General features: G+C 47.9%; 1 protein-coding gene across 4 annotated transcripts in view; it reads right to left on the bottom strand.

Annotated features, from left to right (window-relative positions):
• Positions 1-23,700, bottom strand: part of LOC135233451 (3',5'-cyclic-AMP phosphodiesterase 4D-like) — a 110,496-nt gene that overhangs the window by 30,309 nt on the left and 56,487 nt on the right. Inside the window, exon 1 of one of the 4 annotated variants that reach the window (XM_064297019.1) lies at positions 1,682-1,957. The exons of the other annotated variants lie outside the window; for them this stretch is intronic. Coding sequence (XP_064153089.1) covers positions 1,682-1,713 — 32 coding nt within the window. The 5' untranslated portion in view covers positions 1,714-1,957. Of the gene's footprint in view, positions 1-1,681; positions 1,958-23,700 lie in introns of those variants that run through there. 4 annotated transcript variants of the gene reach the window in all.

Below are 23,700 nucleotides of genomic sequence, written 5' to 3'. Positions count from 1 at the left end.
CTGCACCGGACTACAGGCAGAGAGCTGCTCCACCGGCCAGTAATCTTAGAACCAAGAGAAGTAGCCAAATCACCGCGCCAAGAACACAATAGTATAATGAACATTTGTTGACAAGAATGGGTCGTTCAGCCTAGACTGCGTCTAAGAGAGGCAAAATGAAAACAGTGACTAATGTGCCAAGCCTGGTCTTGAACCAGCCTGGGCCTAGACTACGTGGACCCAGCAAGCCGTTCTGTGAGCATGCGTGAAAATAACCGGAAATAAACACGCAGGATTTCAGGAGCACAAAGACAACTGAAAAGCCAACTGCCATGTTTGATGAATTATGAACCTGACACGCGTCGGCCAGATCATCGGGCACATGACCGCCCTCAGCCTGTCACATCAACCCGGTCTCAGAGCGACAGCTGCTCCGCTGTTGACATTGGAAATGGGGGAAATGAGGTTGTGACGTTCATCACGTAGCAGAGCCTCATTGTTCGGGTTTATCATTGCGGTGTTCTCTCCGTCAGGTCAAGTTTGCCGGCTGAGGTAGCCATTCTTTTCAGACTGGGCTTGTGTCGCCCCCTTGTGCCCCGAGGTAGAATATCAGTTTAAAAAATTTAGAAAAAAAAAACGTCAGGATAACATTGGTGTCCCTCCGTGAGAAGATATTGCTTTGAGACACTCGCTAAATAATTCATCCAGTCTGATGAACAAACGTTTCTGAGCTTGAAAGGTCTGAACACTGCTGATTTGTTGAATGATAGTCAGAGAAAGGGAACAGAGAACGGGGACAGAGAGTGGAGAGAAGTTAAAATAGCATGAAAGGAGGAGATATGATAAATCATTACTCTGAACACATATACACACGCCTGTCTCTCTCTCACTCTCTCTCACACACACCCACCCCCCCCTCACACACAGACACACACACACACACAGAAGGAGAAGTGTAAAAGGAGAAAAAGAGAAGTACACTCTTGCACTATGCTGTGGTCAGAGAGACGTCACGCCTGCCTCTGGTGACTGCAAGTTCACTCCCCTCTTCTGCAGACTCTACAGAGGGGCCTGCGTCAGAGTTAAGCACAGGTGCAGAGCACAGGTTCACAACACAGGTGCAGAGCTTTTAAAGTCAACTCTTAACAGATAACATGTGGTCCCACTCTGGAATGTGGGACCAAAAGTTATCAGTTAAGAGCTGAATTAACACTGGTAGAGGTGATGCAACACTGGACATTTTACTGTGCAGGTAACAGAGCACAGGTATGGAGTTCAGGTACAGAGCACAGTTTCAGAGCACAGGTACAGAGAACAGGTACAGAGGAACAGGTACTGTGGAACAAGTACAGAGGAACAAGTTCTGAGAACAGGTACTCAGGCCAACAGGTACACACCGAAGCACCGAGAAAAATAGAGAAACAGAGGCTTTCTCTATGGCCTCTTTTGAACTTGACTGAGAGTGTGTGTGTACGCGCGTGTGTGTGTAATGTGCATGTGGTATGGTTGATGGATGCACTACAGATTACACACGTTACGCGTTCTCTCTGTTCTTATCCTATACCGCAGCAGAGAATTAGAGCAAATCTGGCAACCCAAAGAAGAGATGCAGCTGCAGATCCCCCCTCCGCATCCATCCCCCATGGAAACGGCATCCTGGGTTTGAATGAGCCCCGCAGCCAATCAGACGGCGCCTGTGTACCTGTTCAACGCGAGCAGACGCCGCCTCCTCATGCTTGTGGGGGTGACGGGCCTGAGCTTCTCTGAGGGTCTGGGTTCCTGCGTTAGTCGAGAAACCAGGAAGCTGTGCTCTGTACACCCAGGAAGTCGCACGATTCCGCGGAACAAGAGCACGCTACAGGCACGCACGTCACCAGAACCAGGAAGCACCGGCCATGCGACCGGGGCCAGGCAGGGCGGTGTCTGGTGTTCAGAAGACTGTGATCAGAGCAAAAACAGGCTGCTGTCCTTCTGAGTTATCGTTGCAGCGACAGTAACCCCCCCCCCCATTCTTCCTTCTGGCTCACGCCATAAACTGGAAGGGAAAATAGTTTTTAATTCCCCCAGTTGTGTCTGGTGGGGATTTCCTCAAGCAAATATCTAAAATTCTGAATGTGTGATTCTTGCTGCAATTTACATTTCCGATGACCAGCATCAAGCTCTGTCTGGCTCTGTCCAGGGTTGGTGTAATACCTCAAGAATTCCCCCAGAGGGCGACAAAAGCACACGCAATCGTATAATCCCAAAGCCTGACCTAATCGTGCTTAGTGAATGCTGCGGTATAGCACAGTGCGTTTCCGCATAAAGCAAACCGATGACTGGGTTCAAGGTGCATTAACAGCATTTTAATGCGCCGACACCATTTACATCTTGATAAATCAGAGGCTAAATCATAAAATCATTCACCTGTGGGAGTGCAGCCGGTCACAGTACTTTCTTTGTCACAGTCACTGGCCTTGTGTGTGTACAAAGAGGAGATAACCTTCTACTGAACACTGGACATACAGAACGATAACCACAGCCTAACACGCCCCGACTTACCCACAATGCACTCAAACGCAAGCAAGCACACACACAACATGCACACACTCACAAAAACACGCAAGCACGCACAACACACAGATAAATAAATTCTCAAACAAGCACACGCGCGTGCACAAACCACACATACGTCACACACGCATGCACACACATCACACACACACACATTACACTCATCACACCACACACATGCGCATGCACACACATCACACCATCACACACACACATTACACTCATCACACCACACACACGCGCACGCACACACATCACACCATCACACACACACATTACACTCATCACACCACACACGCACACATTACACTTTAAACAAAACCTAAAATGGCAGGACTCTGTATCTCATTGAGGACTCTCGTGCAAAGGCTGCCTTTTTCTCTTCCTTCGTCTCCTTGGGGAAGGAGAGAAACGAGCCGCTCGGTTAATAACAAAATCTGTCTGTTTATTAGCAGAGGGGTGGAGAACGCCCCCGTCCTGGCCAGTGCTGAAGCCAGGAAGCTTGTTTGCCAACATCACCAGCGCTGAACAATGCCAATCATCACAAGTCCCACGCACACACAAACACACACACACACACACACAAACACACGGACATGAACACGCCCCCAGATGCACCACCACACACGGAATACGCACCACACAGCACCACGCCGGCACACACACACACATTCTCAACATGCACGCGCCACACCACGACGCGCACGACACGGACATGAACACGGCACAGCACGCACGCACACGCACACACACACACACACACACACACACCACACACACACACACACACACGGACATGAACACGCGCCCACACGCATGCACGCACGCACGCACGCACGCGCACACACACACACGGACATGAACACGCGCCCACACGCAAGCACACACACTCTCTCTCTCTCTCGTTCTTTTACACACACACACATGCACACACACACACTCTCTCTCACCGACATGCATACACAATATCTCTCTCTCACACACACACACATACTGTACACTCTGTCTCACACACACACATACACACTCCCCCTCTCTCTCACTCACACACACACACACACACACACACTTTATGATCATTTATAGCTCTACTGTATGTTTGCTTAAAGCTGAAGAGTTCTTCCACGGCCGTGTGTTCACAGGTATTATGAAACATAAGCACATCGTGCACCTCCCACTTAAGTATTTCGAAAATCTCAAAAAGACCAATTGACCAAATATGAGAGAAGAAAAGAGAGCACTGAAGAGAGAGAAAAGAGAGAGGGGGAGGAATGAGGAGAGAGGAAGAAGTGAGAAGGGAGGGGAGAGAGAAAGCATGAGAGAGAGAGGGAGAGGATCGAGGCACAGCGAGAGGGAGAGAGAGAGGTTGAGGCAAATGGGGAGAGAGAGAGAGGAGAGAGATGAGGCACAGGAGAGAGAGAGAGGTGAGGCAAAGGGGAGAGAGAGAGGAGAAAAGAGAGTGTTGAGGCAAGGAGAGGGAGAGAGATGAGGAAAGGAGAGGAGAGAGAGATGTTGAGGTAAAGGCAGAGGGAGAGAGAGAGGGAGAGAGAGAGTATCAGATGCCTATCCATGTTCCCGAGACAGCTGTTGGCAGGGGGCCGCGGGTGCTGTGGGCAGAGAGGGTGTGAAGAGTGGCAGTCTCTCACCGGTACGAGCAGCGGGTGCTCGGTGATGATAACGACAGCCTGTTACTACGGGGATAAAACGTCCAATCAGCGCACGCTCTCCCCAAGCAGACAGCTGTGAGGTGCCCTGAGCGTCCTGGCTTCATTTTCTCACTTTCCCACAGAACCGCAGACACGCTAGATACCGCTGCTCAGGGGAGTGTTTTTTTTTCTCCCCCCCCCCCAGACAGGCCAGAGCAAACAGTGACAGCAGGTGAAGGATGACATCACGCTGACGTCATCGGCCTACACTGCTGTGGCCATAATGGCTCACCTCATGTCTATAGGGATCGTGTAGGAACAGGGCCATGTTCCAAATCAGCGCACTTGCCTACTATTGCGTATACAAGTCATATACAAGTTTTATACAACTTGTACTGTATACTGAATAGTAGGCAAGTGCACTGATTCGGACAAGACCTCAGTAACAGAATCTTCCCGGAACACTTTCAACTTCCTGTTCCTTTAACTGCCACCAGGGGGCAGTCCATTCACACATACAGCGCACAGCTCTACTGCAGGGGTGTCCAGGCTCGACTGAAAAGGGCCGGTGTGGGGTGCAGGTTTTTTGTTTTAAACAAGCACGATGACACACTTCACTCAAGACCTCGATAGGTGTAATCGGGTGCCATTTTTTTTCGGACTGGACACCTCCTGCTCTACTGCAGACCACCACACAGATATCTCCGCGTCCATCACAGATGATCGTACATACGTAACGAAGGAATCTCCACAGAACTGTCATTAGCATCAAATCAATATCGGCTCACGCTTGACAGACGTGATTTCTCAGGGGGGTTCACTGAATTCACTGTTCTTTCATGAGCCGCTGAACCAAGGTCAAAATATGGATCCCGAATATCGGAACTCCTTACGGGCCGCTGTCATTTTTCAGCGTCACAACCATAAAACTGTGAGTCACAGGAAATGAAGAATATTGCTCCGAATGCCTGTAAAAAAATTAGAGGTTTCCTTCTCAGTAATCTGCAGGAATCTCAAGGGCATCTCCAAAGTATTTCAGACAAAGTGTTTTTCCCCACGTCTGACTCTCACCTACTGTAGAGCAAAATGGCCCTGGCTTGGTCATAATGTTGCACCACACACCGTCATACGCAGCGAAGGGCACTCCCCCCACAGCCTGTGGCCAACTTCGCCAGGTCTGATATTACATTACATTACAGGCATTTGAGCACGACGTCTTATCCGATATCGAACTCACACTTACATGCATTTTTACATTGTATCCATTTATACAGTGGATATCAACTGAAGCAATGCAGGTTAATACCTTGCTCAAGGGTACAAGGCAGTGTCCTTCGCGAATCGAACCTGCGACTTGCTGGTTCTGGCGCAGTTCCTTCACCCACGGGCCCACACCCTCCATATTGTCCCTGATATTGCGACCGTAGGCTCGACTAGAAGTGACTCAAGCGAACCTGCAGGTTAAACCGTCTCAGCACCAACATCCACTTTAGCGTTTTTAAAAGCTTCACCTCGGCACAGTGTTGAGTGAATGGGAAGGAACCTGAACGCCCTCCTGGCGCGGTCCCGCGCGCGTTTGTTATGACTGGCGATTGTGTTCCGCACATCTGATAATTGGCGTGTGTCTTTAATGTGAGACCTAACGCGACCGTTTATTCCATAAAAAACCTCATTAGAATTCATGGCTGGGAGTTCGGTAACCTTACAGCAAGCCGGCAGACTTTAAAAGCTCCACACTTATAATGAGTTAAAGTCCCCAGAGTTTATCACACGCAGAAAATACTGCGCTTAGGATAAAAATCTGAGAGCAAGATAAACCTGCAAACCATGTTTTCCCACATCTGAAGCTCTAAGCCACACTGTCTACATCTGCACCTCTAAACCACGCTGTCCACAGCTGAACCTCTAAACCACACTGCCAACAGCTGAATCTTTAAACCACACTGGACACAACACTTTTAATGTGTTTATTTTATAGGACTTTTGTTTTTGTTTGTTTCTCTTAATGTTCTGAGTAATGTTTCTCTTAAGGTTCTGAGTAATGTGGCAATACACACACGCTTGCCAGCTTTAATGTTCCTTCTGTTCGCAACGCCGTCGTCCGCCTAGCTGTTCTGTCCCTGCAGTCAGGAGCAGGAGCGGCACGGCCACAGACGTCAGCGGGGAAAGTTGGCAGCGGGGAAGGTTGGCAGCGGGGAAGGTTGGCAGCGCTGAAATGAGGGACAGCTGTCGCTCGTTTATTAGGCAGCAGTACGGTGATTAGACGGGAGCGTGGGGAGCTGGCAGCCGGGAGACGGAGCAGTACAGAGGCCGAGCGCGGTTCTCTGCCCAACCGACTCACTCCTGCAAAACTACCCCAGGAGCAAACCTAAGGAACCACGGTGGAACCACAGCAGAACCGCAACAGAACCACAACAGAACCGTGGGGAAACTGCGGCAGAACCACGGCAGAACCGTGGCAGAACTGCAGCAGAACCACAGCAGAACCGCAACAGAACCGCAGCAGAACCGCACGAGAACCACGGTGGAACCCAAACCCAAAGCTCACAAACGACCGGGTTAGGCCCTATGAGGAAGGGCGAGGACAAATGGCAAGGAGACTTAAATTTAATAATTTACTCTCTGCTTGCGAAAGCTATTTATTTATTTATTGTGGGCAGACCAGACTCTGAGGGCGGAAGATTGCTGACTGGAACGCTTTGGTTTTCAGGGATTTATTTTGATCAAAATGGTCTCCTGGTGTACAACACCTATGAAACGGTTACTCCAGTTCCTCTCTATCCCTGTTCTTGGACCCCTCCACACAGGGACACTCCCAACACCCGTATGCCTGTTTACACAGACTGCTTATGGGCTGTGGCACACCTGCGGTTGCCATGGGAACAGGTGCCCAGGTCAGGATAGCACACAAGCCTCCTCTAGTTCACAGCCAACACTGAGAGGTCCAGGTGTGTGACTGATAAAGTTTTCATAATAATCCAGGTAATTAGCAGACCACAGTGGGATGTAATTTGTGTTAATGCCTTCAGGATGGGGGCCTGGGGGGAGGGGGGGGGGGGGAGGCCAGGGCATCTGCTGCCATCTGTCTGAGGACAGCAGTGATGTCACACACAGGCTTTCAGCAGAAAGATAAACAAGATACAACCTAACAGGGGGAACAGGGTTTGTGCATGTTTGTGAGCTTGCACACACACACACACACTCATATCTGCATATGCATATGTAAATATATACACAACACACATACATATACACACACAAAAAAAAAAAAAGACAGGTATACATATTCACACGCACACACGACTCCAGACTGCTTGCGCGGGGGACCCGGTGACACGCATCGCCATGGCGACGGCGTTATTCCGCCGATCCTTCCCTCTCCGCACCTTGTTCCAGGATTCTGTTCTCTGATTGAAAACCTGGTTGCCATGGCGCCGGAGGCAAGGCGCCGGCCCTGGCGGAGGAGGAGTATCGCCCCTCGTCCAATCGGAGTTCAGAGAAGACGAGAGGACAGGGGCACGCGGCAGGACCGGTGTCGTGAGGGGGGGTGAAAGAGGAAAAAGTATTTTGGTATTTTCGTCTCTTTTCTATAGATGAATGAAGGAGGGAGCGCGCTGACCGCACCTGCGCTCGTGATTACCTCACGCGAGCCGCGCTCTCGACGTAGCGGAGACCGAGCGCCGCGGCGTCACACCTGCGGTACCTGCCCGGCCTCGGCGCCTTCCGATCCCTCTCGATTCACGTCGGCTAAGCGATGAATAAATCTCATTTATTTCTTTTTAAAATAGCTGTTTAAACAGTGTTAAAAATTGAAATAAAGACAACATACCAGAAAACGGCTTTAGCAATGATCAACTTTTACCCGACCCAGATCACGTCGTACAGTAATGTATCGGCACTAGTCAAGCAATGAATGTTCCACATGCAACGGAGGGGTCAAACTCAGACCTTCTCACTAACGATGGTCGGCGAACCCATTTTGATTTTTACTTCTACACCACCGTCCTGCACAGAGCTATAATTCCATAATCCTGCAGCTGCAGAGAACTGTAAAAAAAATAAAATAACGAACGCGGATTTTAGCGGACAGTAAACAGCTGTTGCGCGGAAGCGGATTACCATTACGGAATTACTCATCCCTGTCACTAATGGGCTGTGAAAACCCGCCATTTCACTTTCCTGTTTGCGTTTATCCATTTGCTCTTTTTCGCATTGTCCCAAAGCTCACGATTTTAAAAAAGCGCAGAGACCCAGGACCAGATAGTAAAAACGATGATGCGAACCAAACAGTTTACAGACTCAAATGCGAGCTAATCCACCTCCATCTATCCGACAGATTGCGCTGCTACAATCTCGGGCCAAAAATACACGAAATTGACATCTGGAATAACACGCTGACAACATTGGCTCACTCCATTCACTGATTTTATCTCCTTGCTTCCTTGTCCTTGCTCCTAGCCCCACCCGTTGGAGGATGCAAGGACAGGAATCAAGGAAACAAGAAAACATAACCAAGCGTAAATTATGAAGCCACGTGAATTACAGACAAGGCAGATGGGGAGAGGTGGGTCCACAAAGTCGATCATTATACATCACACATTCAGAAAAAATACTTCCACAAAAGGACGCACTTGTTTTTCCTAGGTCAAGAATTCCTCAGTAGCCTCCAAGCTCCTAACTAAGTGAAGGAGCATTTAACAGGTCGGAATGTCCTCAAAGATGGCACAAAGATGGCGATCGATTTCCGAGTCAGTCAAGGACCTCAGAGACAAAGGAAGAATAAAATAAGAGATTGGAATGCACCCATGTTGGCAACGTATGATTACAGATGTCCATTTCAGGTGTTGTTTGACCCATTTTACCTTCCATACTCGGGAAGGAGGTAAGGAAAGGAAGCAAAGAGGTAAAAAAAAAAATTAAAAAAAAAACACAATAAGCAGTTGGAACACACCTAGTAATTCAGTTCAGAAAAACCATTTCTGGGATTCGTCAGAGCTTAAAATTGTAAACTGATGATCAATCATACAAATGGAGGGCAAGCATATGACATTGAATATTACATGCAGGCCAGCTTTGTTAGGAATCATGACAGAGTCCAAGCTGACGCGTGTGATATGCGCGATTTCCTCCTGTTTCCAAATCCTTGCTTTTCTTCTCACTGCAGAAGACCTGCAATATGCAGCAGTAGCACAGGCACTGCAGGGCGTCCAGCTCCAGCTAAAGAGGACAACACTGTCCCTTTAAGAATTAAACATAACATCGGCCCTTTAAGTATTAAGCATAACACCGGCCCTGCAAGAATTAGACATAACACTGGCCCCTTATTAATTAAACCACTCCCCTGGCTTTTGTGTTAAAGCATCCCTTCAGAAATAGTATAATTATATTATTCCTTTTAGAATAGAATGCTTACCCCCCAAGAAATAAACATTATACAATCGCTTTGAGAATTAAACCATTATACCATGCCTTTGAGAACTGAATGTAAGGCAACATCACTTTTTTATAAAGGGATCATTACACCATCCCTTTAAGACTTAAACAGTTACATCACCTCTTTAATTAAATAATATCAACACTGAAATCTGCCTGAATTAAGTGTTGAGAGAAATTAAAAATGGAAGTTGTGCAGACAAACACACACACACTGACACACACACACACACACACACAGACAGATGAAAATATGCTGCAGGTTGTAATACAGGAAAAATTATTTGTGGTAACTTATGAAGACACTGCTAGAGTTCCTACTGCAACACTGTCACACTGCTAGAGTTCCTACTGCAACACTGTCACACTGCTAGAGTTCCTACTGCAACACTGTCACACTGCTAGAGTTCCTACTGCAACACTGTCACACTGCTACAGTTCCTACTGCAAAAGCCACAGAGCACTTGACTGAATAGTCTTGGATGCGTTTCTGATATCTTTATTCAAAAGACAATATCTTTTAATCTCATTGTGTGGGTGTACCTTTTACATGTTTTTTGAAAAAAGATTACATCCAAGTACTTTGCGCATTGAATTAGGGAACCATCTCCAGCGTATATTCTAAGACAGGTCCAAAGCACACCTCATTCAACAGCTAGAGATCTCGTCAAGGTGATAATTATTAGGGGGCAGGTGTGCCAAATTATGGCTTGAAATTAAAACCTACAGAACGGTAGATCCCTGGGAACAGGGCTGGCCAGCGCTGCTCGAGGAGAATAAGGGGATGTGGACCAGGCTCCGTACCCAGACACGCCCAGCCACGTCGCGAACACGGTGCCCGACCCAAACTTGAGACGGATTAAATCAAAGGCTCTGGACGTCTTTGATGAGAAAGGTGAGTCTCAAAAATATCACTCCGGTATTATTCATTATTCAAGGTAAGAATATAAAATGTAATGAATTTCAAAGCTCTCCTGTGGAGAACCATCCATCACCAGCGTCACAGACGGCTCCGGTTAACTGACAGTTGATCAGATTATGGCGGGAACTGGGGCAAGCTGAGGGCGGCCATATTTGGCTCAGGCACGGCGACAGCGTCGGGAAGCAGAGACTTCTTTCAGGGGGAACCGCGGGCAGGAACACAGACAAGGACATTTCAATCAGCAATAAAAGAGATTTTAATCGCTGTGCCTGGCTAGTCTGTGCCATGTAAAACAGGAGGGATCAAATATCTGGCCAATAAGCAGGCTGCACTGTGCACCAGTGACTAGAGCCCCCATTGACCGTCTGACACGCCAATCAATCAATCAACCAATCAAATAAATACATTTAACATAGTAGATTTAGTTGAAGTTCAGGGCCCCCTCCCCCACTGCATTCACACAGTCTCTCTCTCTCTCTCTCTCTCTCACACACACACACACACACACAAACACATGATTGGGCTATAATAATACCAGTTCAATAATAATTACACTATTGATGCACGTCCTTTCCTTTACAAATTACCATTGGCTTGAATGGAAGTTCACATTTCCGATATCCGACCAGGTGAGAACAATGGACTGCACAATATGCGAAGAAACACAACTCTTTCTCAAAGGCAAGTGAAGACACACCGTGTTACAGCAATAATGTTATCTGCTTGAGTGTTGTGTCGTTTAGAAGATGTGTGATATCGTTCTGACTATTATTAGCAGGTTTCCCTTCCCAAAATAAAGAGCCATTTTATGTAATCTGAGGGTGGTTTGTTCTGGCGGAAAAGCACTGTTCTATTTAGATGCATAAACTAAACAGAGGACTGCCATCACATCCTACTCAATTTCTCACATAAATACAGACAGTCCTTCTCCCTCTCTCTCAAATACACACAAACCCACACACTCTTTTTCTCACACACACAAGCCGACACTTGCTCTCCCTCCCTCGCTCTCGCTCTCTCTCTCACACACACACACACACACCCACCCACTCTGTCTCTCATACATTCACTCACACACATACACACTCACATGCATGCACACACAATGCATCCATTTTGTTTTTAACATCAATATGACAGCTGTTTCTGTACATGTCATTGTGCATATGCATGTGTACATGCCGTGAAATACCAATTACAGAAGCAGAACAAAAACAGGCACAATGAAAAGAATCTGCAGAGGAGAGGTTTGCTGGGGTCTGCTGATTATGGGATGTTATTCTCAACACTGTTGCCAGGGGAAAAAACAATAGCAAAAAGAAATCTTCCTCTGGCAACCAGGACACTGAGATTAGAATTACAGATCAGTAATATTCACATCAAAAAAGACACTGACCTCTCTATCAAAGAGACAGACAGGAGGGAATGATGAGGCAAGGAGAGAGAGAGATGGAGGGAGGGAGAGAGGAAAGCAGACAGAAAGAGGGGGAAGGGAAGGAGGGGATAGACAAAAGGAAGGAGAGGAGGACAGCCAGAGATGGAGGGATGAAAGGGATAAGAATAGTTGTTCTGTCTTATAAGTGTTTTTGTTGTTTGCTCTTAAAGTTGTAAGAAGAATAAAAAAGACAGTTAATGAGAGTGAGAAACAGAGAGAGAGAGAAAGGAGGAGAGAGATGGAGAGAGAGAGAAGCAGTGTGGCGCCTACCTCTCCTTGCAGACCTGAGTGTTGCATTATTGGTAAAATCTCACTCAGGCTGTAGGCACACTGTCATTTTATGCCACGCATCTTAACTGCAAACAGCCGACAGGCAGGTATCCCTCATCTGCACACACACACACGTCTGCACCTGGGCGGGGCTGCAAACTCATTCAAATACGAATGCTTCATCGCTAAAAATATTCCAGACAAAAACTACATAAAATGCACAGTTCTCCGTAGGGAGAACACATGCTAATATATTCCCGCCCCACATGAATCATAGAGCGCTGTATGTATTTTTTTTTTAAACTACAGCATAAACACAGAAGGGGTGAGTATCCCAGCATGCTCTGCGGCCAGCGGGGTCCCTCTGGCAGGTAGGGGTCACGTCACGCTGAAGGGAAATGCTAAATTGGGTCACGGTTTCACTTCAAGTGCCATTAGTCAAACTGCCTTTCTCGACGTGCCAAAGGTGGAAATGGTTCGAATCCAATTAGTAAATCAGAATTAAAACTCAGGTTGCCTTTCTGCTTTTGTGTGTGTGTGTGTGTGTGTGTGTGTGTCTTGTTTTATTTTTTTTCCCCAACATGTCGTTGTTGGCATCCGTGGCAGAAGGCTAATACAGTGAGTGACTGAATTTGCGTTAGCGCCCTCATTTGCATAATTGAGCTTCCTCTTCTTTCGGGGAAGCAGATTTCCCATGAGGCCGATCTGCACGAGTAGCACCGCGGCGGAGGGAATTGCACCAATAGCACGACATCGCGGTAAACGCGGGGGAAGTTGAACTCTTTAGGTGATTACAAGACAAGGGGGGAGACTTGGCCGAGCTCTTTAAATGTGTACACTCAGAAACATGCAGAGCTGTCAGTATGGTTAATGCTCACAGCGAATGCCATTATTATTTTAATTATTTTTTTTGTCTGTTGATGTCCAAACGCAGCATATATAGAAGCTTCAGCACTCAGAACCGCTGGTCCTCACAAAGCTGCAAATAAAAGAGCACACACAGACCCAACACCTCTTCTGTTCACGAACATGCATGAACCTAACACCTCTTCTGTTCGTATATTTAGAGCTGAATGTATTCCTGAAATACCAGCCGAGACTGGCTCATCTAAGGGAGATTTTTTTTATGTAACAACGACCATTTCCCCGCACCTGAGTACAGCAGTTAAAACATCCCACTGGTGACCGCGCTTATTCTCCATAATTCTCTTATTCACTGACCAGCCAGAGAGCCTGTGTGAGAACGCCTTGGTCAGGCTGTGTGTGTGTGTGTTTATATGTGCGTGTGTGTGTGTGTGTGCGTGCGTGTGTGTGTTTTCTCCAATCTCCCAGTGAGTAGCAGAATGTGGGATGGTTGTCATGCCGATAGCATTGTGTGGCGCTTAGCAGTGATTCTCACTGAACGCTCATCCAGAAACCAACACTGGGTAAACCCCCAGAACATCCACAGCAACAGCCAAAGTGATTAAACTCAGCTAAAAATAGACTGTAGTCAGAAGCCACTGACACCCCCCTAACCCCCCCATACCCCCTCCACCCTCCTCCCTTCATGGGTTCAGCCCTGCATTTCATTCCCTGCCAATGTTATCGCTGCCTGAGATTTAAGGATACTGGGTGTTGATGGCCTTTTTCTGGGTTTTTCAATGACTCCCCTTCTCCTGGGTCTATATTAAAAACCTCCCCTGCTACAATTTCTCTTCTCTCAAAAAACACACCGTGTGCGCGCATGTATGTGTGTGAGTGTGTGTGTGTGTATTTATTCCGTGTGTGTGTGTGCTTTGCTGCCAGTCTCACCCCCGCTGGGGGGGTCCAGCCGTAAGACTGCAGTGTGACGGAGGCAGCGTCACGCTGATAAACACGCTGTTATTACTCCGGTCGCGCGAGCTTATCGCTCGGAGCAGGGCGCCGCCGCGGCCGCGCGCGGGATTAGCGCCGCTCCAATAGCGCCTTCCAGCCCTGCGGGAGATGCGCATCTCGCTGTCCCGCACCACCGCTGCGCAGCACGGTCACCGTGGAGACGCACGGAACAGCTCTGCTTCTGTGACATCACTGCACGGAACAGCCCTGCTTCTGTGACATCACTGCACGGAACAGCTCTGCTTCTGTGACATCACTGCACGGAACAGCTCTGCTGTGACATCACAGACAGGACTGATTGAGGGTTCTGCATCTCCCGCCACAGATTTTGCTCCACACCGGTATCATCATAATAAGAATGACGTAATAATTTGGTTATGAACACTAACACCAAAACAATCGTAGGCATTTTAAACGTAAACATGAAACACAAACCAACGCGCTGTTTCTCTCGTTGCTAAATGCTGAACTTTCCTGGCTGCAGACACACAGCTAATCACCGCACGGTTTCGGGGCTGCCTAGCGGGGGGGGGGGGGATGGGGGGCTTTACCGCCACACCTCCAGGGCCCCGTTATTTAAGCACCGCCATCTGACCGCATGGCATTCTGACAAACACCGTGCTGTGCCAAAATATTGACACCACGGGCTGACGTTAGAGAGCCATTAAATGCTAAACATAAAATAGTCCCACTGGAACAAACAGGACGGGTCTGTACTTGCTCCTTCCTTCCTTCCTTGTGTCCGAAGTTTGCAGCTGGACAGCACAGCGCCCAGCCTCAAACCTCAAAACCCCTTTATGAATCTCACTCTAACCTTTCCCGGAAAAGGAGGCCAAACCCTCGCTGCTCTCCAGAGCTGTCCCGCCAACCAGGGACGGCTTTAGTGTCTCATTGCCTTGGCTGCTAATTTAATCTCCCGCCACCTGTCAATCCATCAATCACAGTTCTGTTTACAAAGCCAGATGCCGCACGGCGCGTGGCAGTCGGGCGAGAAGCTCGCGTTCCTTTCAGGCTGAATTTCAGGGTACAGGCTTTGGATTAGAGGAGCCGTTCGCTAAAACAGGAGCTAAAACCGTGCGCTTCCCAGTTCTTCATGCTGAAACAGTCTCTCTTGCTGCTTTTCGCATTTTTAGGAAGATCGTTCCACCAAATCCTGGGAGTCCCCCCCCCCCCCCCGGGCTAAAATCCCTCCCCCCCCCCCCGGGGTGCTAAAATCTCTCCCAGCGCCGTGCAGGACGGGCGCTGTGCGGGGACGCGGGGACGAGCGGCCATTCGTTTCTCCCTCTCCGCGTCAGGCTGCGTCGGTTAACGACAGCCTTGTTAAAAGCCTTGTTACGGGGCTCGTTAAGCCCCCCACCTCGCCGCGGCTGGGCTCGGGGGGGCGGGGGGGGTGTCGACCGAGCGGTAATTAAGCTTGTTTACTCTCCGCGCGAGCATTTTTTTTTTTTATTTGACTCCTGACCTTTTCCCGGCGAACGCGTCGATAGCCGCAGCAATACCACACCGCACAGTTCAGCCGTTGTGTACCCCCCCCCCCCCCTCGCCCCCCCGCAGACCGAGGGCTTTATCGAGCCTCTAATTAAACTGCGCTCTCCCCGCGTTACGCAGGCAGACGCGCGCGCTGATTTGTAGCCGCTCTTTTCTCTCTTTTTCTGCGTTTGACGGTTAATTAGTTTTCAGAGTGTCACCGTGCAGAGAGAGAGAGAGAGAGAGAGAGAGAGAGAGAGAGAGAGAGAGAGAGAGAGAGAGAGAGAGAGAGAGAGAGAGAGAGTGAGAGAGAGAGGAGGCGTTTGACAACATTCTGATCGCAGCACTTGCTGAATACCGTCCAGAACACTGGTCTAGCAGAACACCAGCAGCTTCAGCCTTCAATTCAATAACAAAACAAAACAGGTAGATCAACAACTTTGGATCGACACTATGCCTCAGCACTGTTTCAACACACTGCCTCAACACTGTGCCTGAACACTGTGCCTCAACACTGTGCTTCAACACACTGCCTCAACACTGCTCCTCAACACACTGCCTCAACACTGCGCCTCAACACTGCACTTCACCTCGTTCGCACCTGCAGCCTGTCTGCTGCTGAAGTGTGCCCATCTGTCTGACTCCCCACCTGATGGAGTTTCTGTCTCTCTCCCCGTCTGCTGTCTGGAGAGGCTGACATTTGACGCTGAGCGTAGCGACAATAGGGCTTGCCAGGGAATAAAAGTCTGTTCTGTCATTTATTTATTTTTTGCCTTGACAGGCCCACTCACAGACTGGGGCTAGGGGGTTGAGGTTGGGAGATTGCAATCAAAAATAAAAGGGGGGGGGGGTGCGTATCGCAGTTGTGATCACAAACTGGAGGGGATTGCAACCATGGACCGGGGAGCTGGGGGGGGGGGGGGGGGGGTGTATGAGAGTAAACCAGCCAATTGAGACATTTCTAATGCCTGACGTCTTTTAAAATACCATGTTGCCACAGGACAGTTGCAATCTATATGTAGTCCGTTCCTCCCAAAATCTTCCGCACCCATGGGGGGGGGGGGTTTGCAGAGTGGGACGGGCCTGTGGCTCCACACGCGACGATGCTTTTAAAACCGCAACCGTGTCGCTCGGCGAAAAAGCAGCGAACACACCGCGGAGGACTGCCCGACCGCCAACGGACCCGTATCAGATTTCCCTCCTTTATTAACTGCCGAATGAGCCACCTGCGAAGCCCTCCATCCATCTCACAAAATACATACAAAATCATCACAGGAACAGGGAGGACGCGTTTGCGCAAACAGTTTTATATCGCAGTTAAATCTCCGAGTGAGATTAATTAAAAGGCCGCCCTGCCCAGACACTGCAACGAAAACCAGGTCCACGGCCACAATAAACACGCAGACACGCACGCACACTTCATAAAATACTCAGTTAAACGATCGAGGGAAGCAGAGTTTGGGACTGACATCATTATGCTCCATTCACTCTGTGTGGAATTACAATGTTCAGTGTGCTACTTTAAAACAATGGCCAAACCTTTTTTTTTGGAAGGCTACATGCAAATAAAAATAAATAAATAATAATCTATTTACAAAAATGTTCAAGAGGATATTGAACAGTAAGTAGAAATTCCTTTTATTCACATTTTTTTGTGAAAAGCTGCAGAGCTCAATGTGTTCATTGTTGAAAATTCCAAATTCCACCGTGCTATCGTTTGAACTGGAAGAGGTCCAATTGGCCGTCATCTCATGAATATTGATGAAAGGGGGAGTGGCTATAGGCAGCCCACCCATACCTAGCACACCACCATGGACAGCACAGCAGCCATGGCAATGCAGATACCAGCCAGACACCCACCCCTCCACTCTTCATATAAGCAGGATTGTGGGATACTGGAGAAACAGTAGAAATGGAAAACTGTAGATTTTGTTTGTCTCCATCATTTGTGGACATTAACAGGAAGTCCTTTCAAGGCAGGAAGCGAGTTTCCCAGGGCAAGCCCGTCTTGGCCAATCACACAGCCCGCCGCACATCTCCCTGACAACCACTTCCATAGCTGTCTTTTCTACCTGTGAGTGACTGAGTGACTTGCATATCTCAGCGAAACCAGGACATAACCCAGCAACTCCGCCTGGCTCACACCATCAGAATCAATCAATCACAGCACATACTACACATATATATTTAAACTCATATTTTCATCAATGAGCTCACACACACAGAGACACACCTGCACACATACACATACACACACGCACATACGCGCACGCACGTTCGCACATGCACACGAACACACACATACACACACGGTTTAACACAGACGCGCACGCACGTTCGCACATGCACACGAACGCACACACACAGTTTAAGTAAAAGTAAAAATACGCTAAGCGGTGCAGAGGTTTAGCATGTGCAGGAATGCGTGTGCTGAATCCTCAATCTGAGCAGATCCCACGCTCTGCTCCCGAGCTGCAGAGAGAGACACAGGCTGACACTCACACACCAAAGCAAGCCAGAAACACAGCACAGCAGCAGAGACACATCTCCAACCTCACGATTCAAACATCCCCAACGCTTCCACAACTAGATCCTGTAATTATGCCAACTATATATACCGTAGATATATACAGTGAGCTCCACAGTGTTTGGGACAAAGACTTTTTTTTAATTGTTTTTGTTTTTTAAATATTATTTGGCTCCGTACTCCACAATTTTAGATTTGTAATCAAACGATTCAAACGATGTGGTTAAAGTGCACATTCTCAGCTTTTATCAAAGGGTATTTTTTACGCATTTGGTTCTCACCATGTAGAAATTGCAGCACTAGAAATTCAGGGCACCTGTGAACTGTTTGATTACAAATTTCAGAATTGTACAGAGTACAGAGCCTAGTCAAGACAAAACATGTCTTTGTCCCAAATTTTATAGAGTTCACTGTACATAGATATACAGACAGACAGACAGACCAGCAGACAGACAGATACTCAGACTGATATCTGATTAGCTCTTCCTCCTGACTGCATTTATCTGTGTGGCGTTATTAGTGCTCTGTGATTTCATCTGCAGTTAATTAAAATGCAGTGAGCGTGTGGTGGGGCATGGGGGGGGGGGGGGGCGGGGGAGGGGGGGGGGGGCGGGGTGGCGAGCACGCTCTGCCAGGCACTGCAGAGGGAGGGACTGGCGAGACAGAGACAGGCTGCGCCCAGAAAAAAACCGAAATGCTGCATCGGGGGGGCGGGGGGCGGGAGGGTAGGTGTCTGCGCAGACAGAGGGACAAACGCACAGCAACACGCGTTTTTGGAGAAAGCTCGCAGCCCTGCGCTGGTACATGTTTCATCCCTGTTTTCCCAGCATGTCTGGGTGTTTTTCTTTTTAGTTCTTTCTTTATTTTTATTTTTTTATAGGCGAGCGTTCTCGGGGCTTGTGGGTAATTTCATTACATCTCTGCCCCTGGTGCAGCAAACAGCAAAAAAAAAAGAAAAAAGGCTTCTAAAAATACACTCTCCAGGAATACCCTGCACTGAAGTGTGTGTGCGTGTGTATGCATCGTATAAATAATGCGCATATATAATAAATATTGCATAAATACACATACGTGTACAGTGCCTGCAGAAATTGATCAACCTCCTCAAACGGATTTCCACCTTCTGTTGCCTCCGGGCTTGAAATCATTCATCTGTTTTAATTTAAGGTTTGGGCTAAAATATGACTGTCTTGTGTTAAAGAACTCTGTCTGTAAAATGGTTGTTAAATTACTCTGGGTGTAAAATGTCAGGCCACCTACCTACACAAATGAACAACTCCCCCCCTACCCAGTCAGTGGGTCGAGAGGACCCGGGGACCAATTAAAACAGGCAAATGAAGCCCATGTTACTTAAATGCTAAACCGTATGACTACATAAAGCCATTCCACCAACAATAACAGCCTGAGTCGGTGGAACAGAAAACAGACAGCCAGAACCACATACACCTGCACACGCACACACACACACACACACACACACACACACGTATGCGTGCACAATCACACACACACCACACAGGCACACACACACACACACACACACACACACCACAAACACACACACACAGCAGGACACACGTAGATCACAGTCCAAGACTGCTGAGAGAAGCAGCAGGGCTGTGTGTGAAAGCTTGCAAGTGGACCTGGGGCCAGAGGTTCAGAAGCATCGCTCCTTAATTGGATTGGCCAATCATTAAACCTCCGCTGGACATCCTCTCCATCAATTCCTCTTATTAAGTGGCCCTGACCTTCAGGGGCTAATATGCTGAGTGCTACCGCCACTGCTGCTAGCTCTACCGCCACTACTGCTAGCTCTACCACCACTGCTGCTAGCTCTACCATCACGGCTGCTAGCTCTACCGCCACTGCTGCTAGCTCTACCGCCACTGCTGCTAGCTCTACCGCCACTGCTGCTAGCTCTACCGCCACTGCTGCTAGCTCTACCACCACTACCACTACGCTAGCTCTACCACCACTGCTGCTAACTCTACCGCCACTACTGCTAGCTCTACCACCACTACTGCTAGCTCTACCGCCACTGCTGCTAGCTCTACCGCCACTGCTGCTAGCTCTACTGCCACTGCCGCTAGCCCTACCGCCACTGCTGTTAATTCTAGCTCTACTGCTGCCAATTCATCCACCACTGCTGCTAATTCTACCGCCAGGTCCGCTAATTCTACCCGCTTCGGCTGCTAATTCCACTGCTGCTGCCACTAATTCTACCGCTGCTGCTGCTGCTGTCTCAGCTCTATCGATCCAAAGCACTAAGCCCTGCCTACATTCTGCCAGTCCTCAATATCTGCACTGTTAAAGACAGAGAGCGCACGTTGCACACACACACACACACACACACACTCGCAGACATGCACACACACACACGTGCACACAGGCGCACACGCACGTATGCACACGCACGTGTGTACATGTGCACACGCACAGCTGATTGAGCAAACGCAGAGCCTGAGGCACTGAAGTGCTGGCTGTGACATGTAGCCAGGGAGACAGGAAGAGAGATACAGCAAGGGGAAGGGGGGAGTACCTGCAGAATTGAACAATTTAAATGGAAATTGAAAGGGGGATGGATGAAGATAGAGGAGAGAGAAGGGGAGTGACAGAGAAAGAGAGCGATCCAAGCAATTGCTGTCACAGTCTTGCCCCCTGCACCCCCCCACCCCCCCGCCCCCCAGCCCCCATGCCCCCCCTCAGCATCCAGCAAAGAGAAGAGCATCACATTTTCATGAAAATACAATAATAGGGGACCTGTTCTATCCAACAGAGAGAGATAATCACTTACACTAGGCATCAATTCTGTTGCTCCGGTCTGAGATAGCACACCGGGAACCACATAAACAAACAGCTGAATACCTATTCCCATTTTGTCCCTATAGCAGATGAAATACAACACCCTAAACTGCCTGCTGGTAAAAAATATAAATCACGAAGTGTAAAGTGTTCCATATCAGGGGACTATTTGAAGACTTAGTTTCACCTGTGAAGAGCAATTTACGGTAATATCACTCTTATGGCTGATTGTTAGACTCTATGTACACATTAGCCCGTTGCTGCAAAGGATAGGTATGAATCACTGCGCTAAATCCATTTACTTGTGCATGTTCGCAAGCTTCGTTTTCCCTCTTGAAACCGGTGAGGACTGCTATTTCTGGTTTGTTGTTCTCGTGTTCAGGAAATGCGAATTTAAAACGTCTTATGCTAAGCACATAACAACAATAATGAAGTTGGCACTGCAGGTAATGAACTGATAGCATTCATAAACTTTACATGCGTCCAGTGAAGGAAAATCGAAGTCTTAAGGGAATTTACATTGGTTCTTTTGGCACAGAATTAAGTAACCGCCGTTGTTGGTACGCTGGTATTTAATGTGGACAGCTGCAACATGCCCCTGTCATATATCTAATTCTCCGCGATAAAAAAACGCAAGTCCAGTTAAGTTTTTCGTTGATAAAAACAGACAGCCGCAGACTGTCGTCCGTTTGTCGTTCCAGCCAGTGTACACATCTTTTCCACGGGCGTTGTTTGCCTTGGCGTTTACACAGTTACGTTCAAACAAGACGCGTGTTTACCCGGACCGCACGTGCAATTAGGCGGTGTTGACTGTAGGAGATAAGTCCCGCGCGCTAATGGGAGTTTTACGGTGCGTGCAGCTACTCCCTGGAAATCCACTGCGGGCCCCCGAAATGAAATGGCATCATAAAAGTGCCTGCTATTTAAGAATTCTCACTGCCACTTCCCCTTCCCCTTGACAATTCACAAGATTTATATTTCTTCTCTCGGGGATGTAGCGATTACATCCATTTCGCCAATCAAATTAGGGCAGGATCTATCCCCCTTCCGTTCTTCTTCACTCTGATTACAACTGACCTACGTACATATTTCTTTGTTAATTACAAATAACGAAGTCTAGTTAACCATTATATATGATTTGCCTTGAGGAGAAAACAGTATATTGTCTTAAGCAGGTCTCAGTAACACTGTCCAGACCACCAGACATATGGAACCCTCTCCAGTCTCCATGGCAAGCTCTCCAAGCCAGTGAGAAATTTATTTTTACCGTCCGGAAGGAAGGAAGAGATCATTAGTTTGTACTGTCAGACAGAGACATGAACAAGATGTGTTCCTTTTTTTCTGTTGTTGCTGGGACTTAAAAAAACAAATGACTACAGTGCAAAATGTCCGTAACACGACTGAGGTGACAGATCCAGCTCACCTGTACGGCTAGCGGATTTCATGTAATAAATTCATAGTTGGAAATAAACTTGTGTTTTACTGTACACCACAAAGTGTTTCTTTCACACCAGTTCAATTTTTTAAAAGCAACCATACAAAATGATGTGGAATTTTGACCGAAAGCAGAGTTAAAATTTGGTGGGTCAAGGGTTTCAGGAGTCCTCAGATTCCCATTAGTGCTTCAGACATTCTCCTCACCTGTGATGTGAGCTCACCTGTCTCTACCTATACAGTACTATGAGCCTGACCAGGCTGCTCATAACCTTATGGTACAATGAACCTGACCAGGCTGCTCATAACCTTACAGTACTATAACCCTGACCAGATGGCTCATAACCTTACAGCACTATAAGCCTGACCAGGCTGCTCATAACCTTACAGCACTATAAGCCTGACCAGGATGCTCATAACCATACAGCACTGAGTCTGACCAGGCTGCTCATGACCTCACATTGATATGAGCCTATCACATAAGACCAGTCCTACCTGCTAATAAACAAATGGTCAGTTACTTCTTCAGACAGATCACAACCTTCTAAGGACTGAGCTCCAATAGGAGCTGCTGACTCAAGTCAAAGCAAAACGCCGGCTGAATCCTTGTGAGAACCAATCGCATTGGAGTATTTCTTAGTTGAAACCAATCTCACAAACTGTATCTTGCATTTCCACATGCTCTACAGTGTCTTGGGTCAAAGCTACAAGACTATGTTGCATCATCTAGCCACAATCTCTTAGCTAGAAAACGCAACATCACCAACCCACCCATCTGACGTTTATTCAAGGCGTTCGCCCTGTTTCACCTTGACAAACGGGTTCACAATACCTGCATTTCAGACGCAAAATAGCTGCATTTCAGGCTCATAATACCCGTGTCTCAAGCTCAAAACACTTGTTTTTTTTTTCCCCAGGAGTTTTTTTCTTTTTTCTTTATGGGTTATTTGAGAGGTGCTGGAAATCATCCGCATGGAGAAAATGGCGGAAGCTCAGCGTGACGTTTGTAGGCGTCTGGCATACGTCTCGGGAGGGAAGAAAGAAAACAGCCGCAGGTGGGCCGCTTGTTCCGAAGTGGATAACTTCAACAGACACCCCCTCGTGGCATTCCGCCTCTCATTTGCCCGCGCGCTTAAAATAAAAAGCCACAACAAACTTTCACACCACCGATTCGCTGACTGTTCACAAAGCCAACCGCTTTTTTTCCCCCAGTTATTAAAAGTTTTTTTTTTTTTGACAGTACCCTGTAGTTGATGATGCGTTTTATTATTACGACTGATGGGGATAATAATGCCCGTTATCATTACAATGGAATGTTCTCCAAATGCCCGACTGATGGACTAGTTGACAGAAAAAGCTGCAATTGTGACTTTTA

Source organism: Anguilla rostrata, chromosome 10 (assembly GCF_018555375.3).
Source record: "Anguilla rostrata isolate EN2019 chromosome 10, ASM1855537v3, whole genome shotgun sequence".
Lineage (NCBI taxonomy): Eukaryota > Metazoa > Chordata > Actinopteri > Anguilliformes > Anguillidae > Anguilla > Anguilla rostrata.
This window is presented reverse-complemented; position numbering and strand designations above follow the sequence as displayed.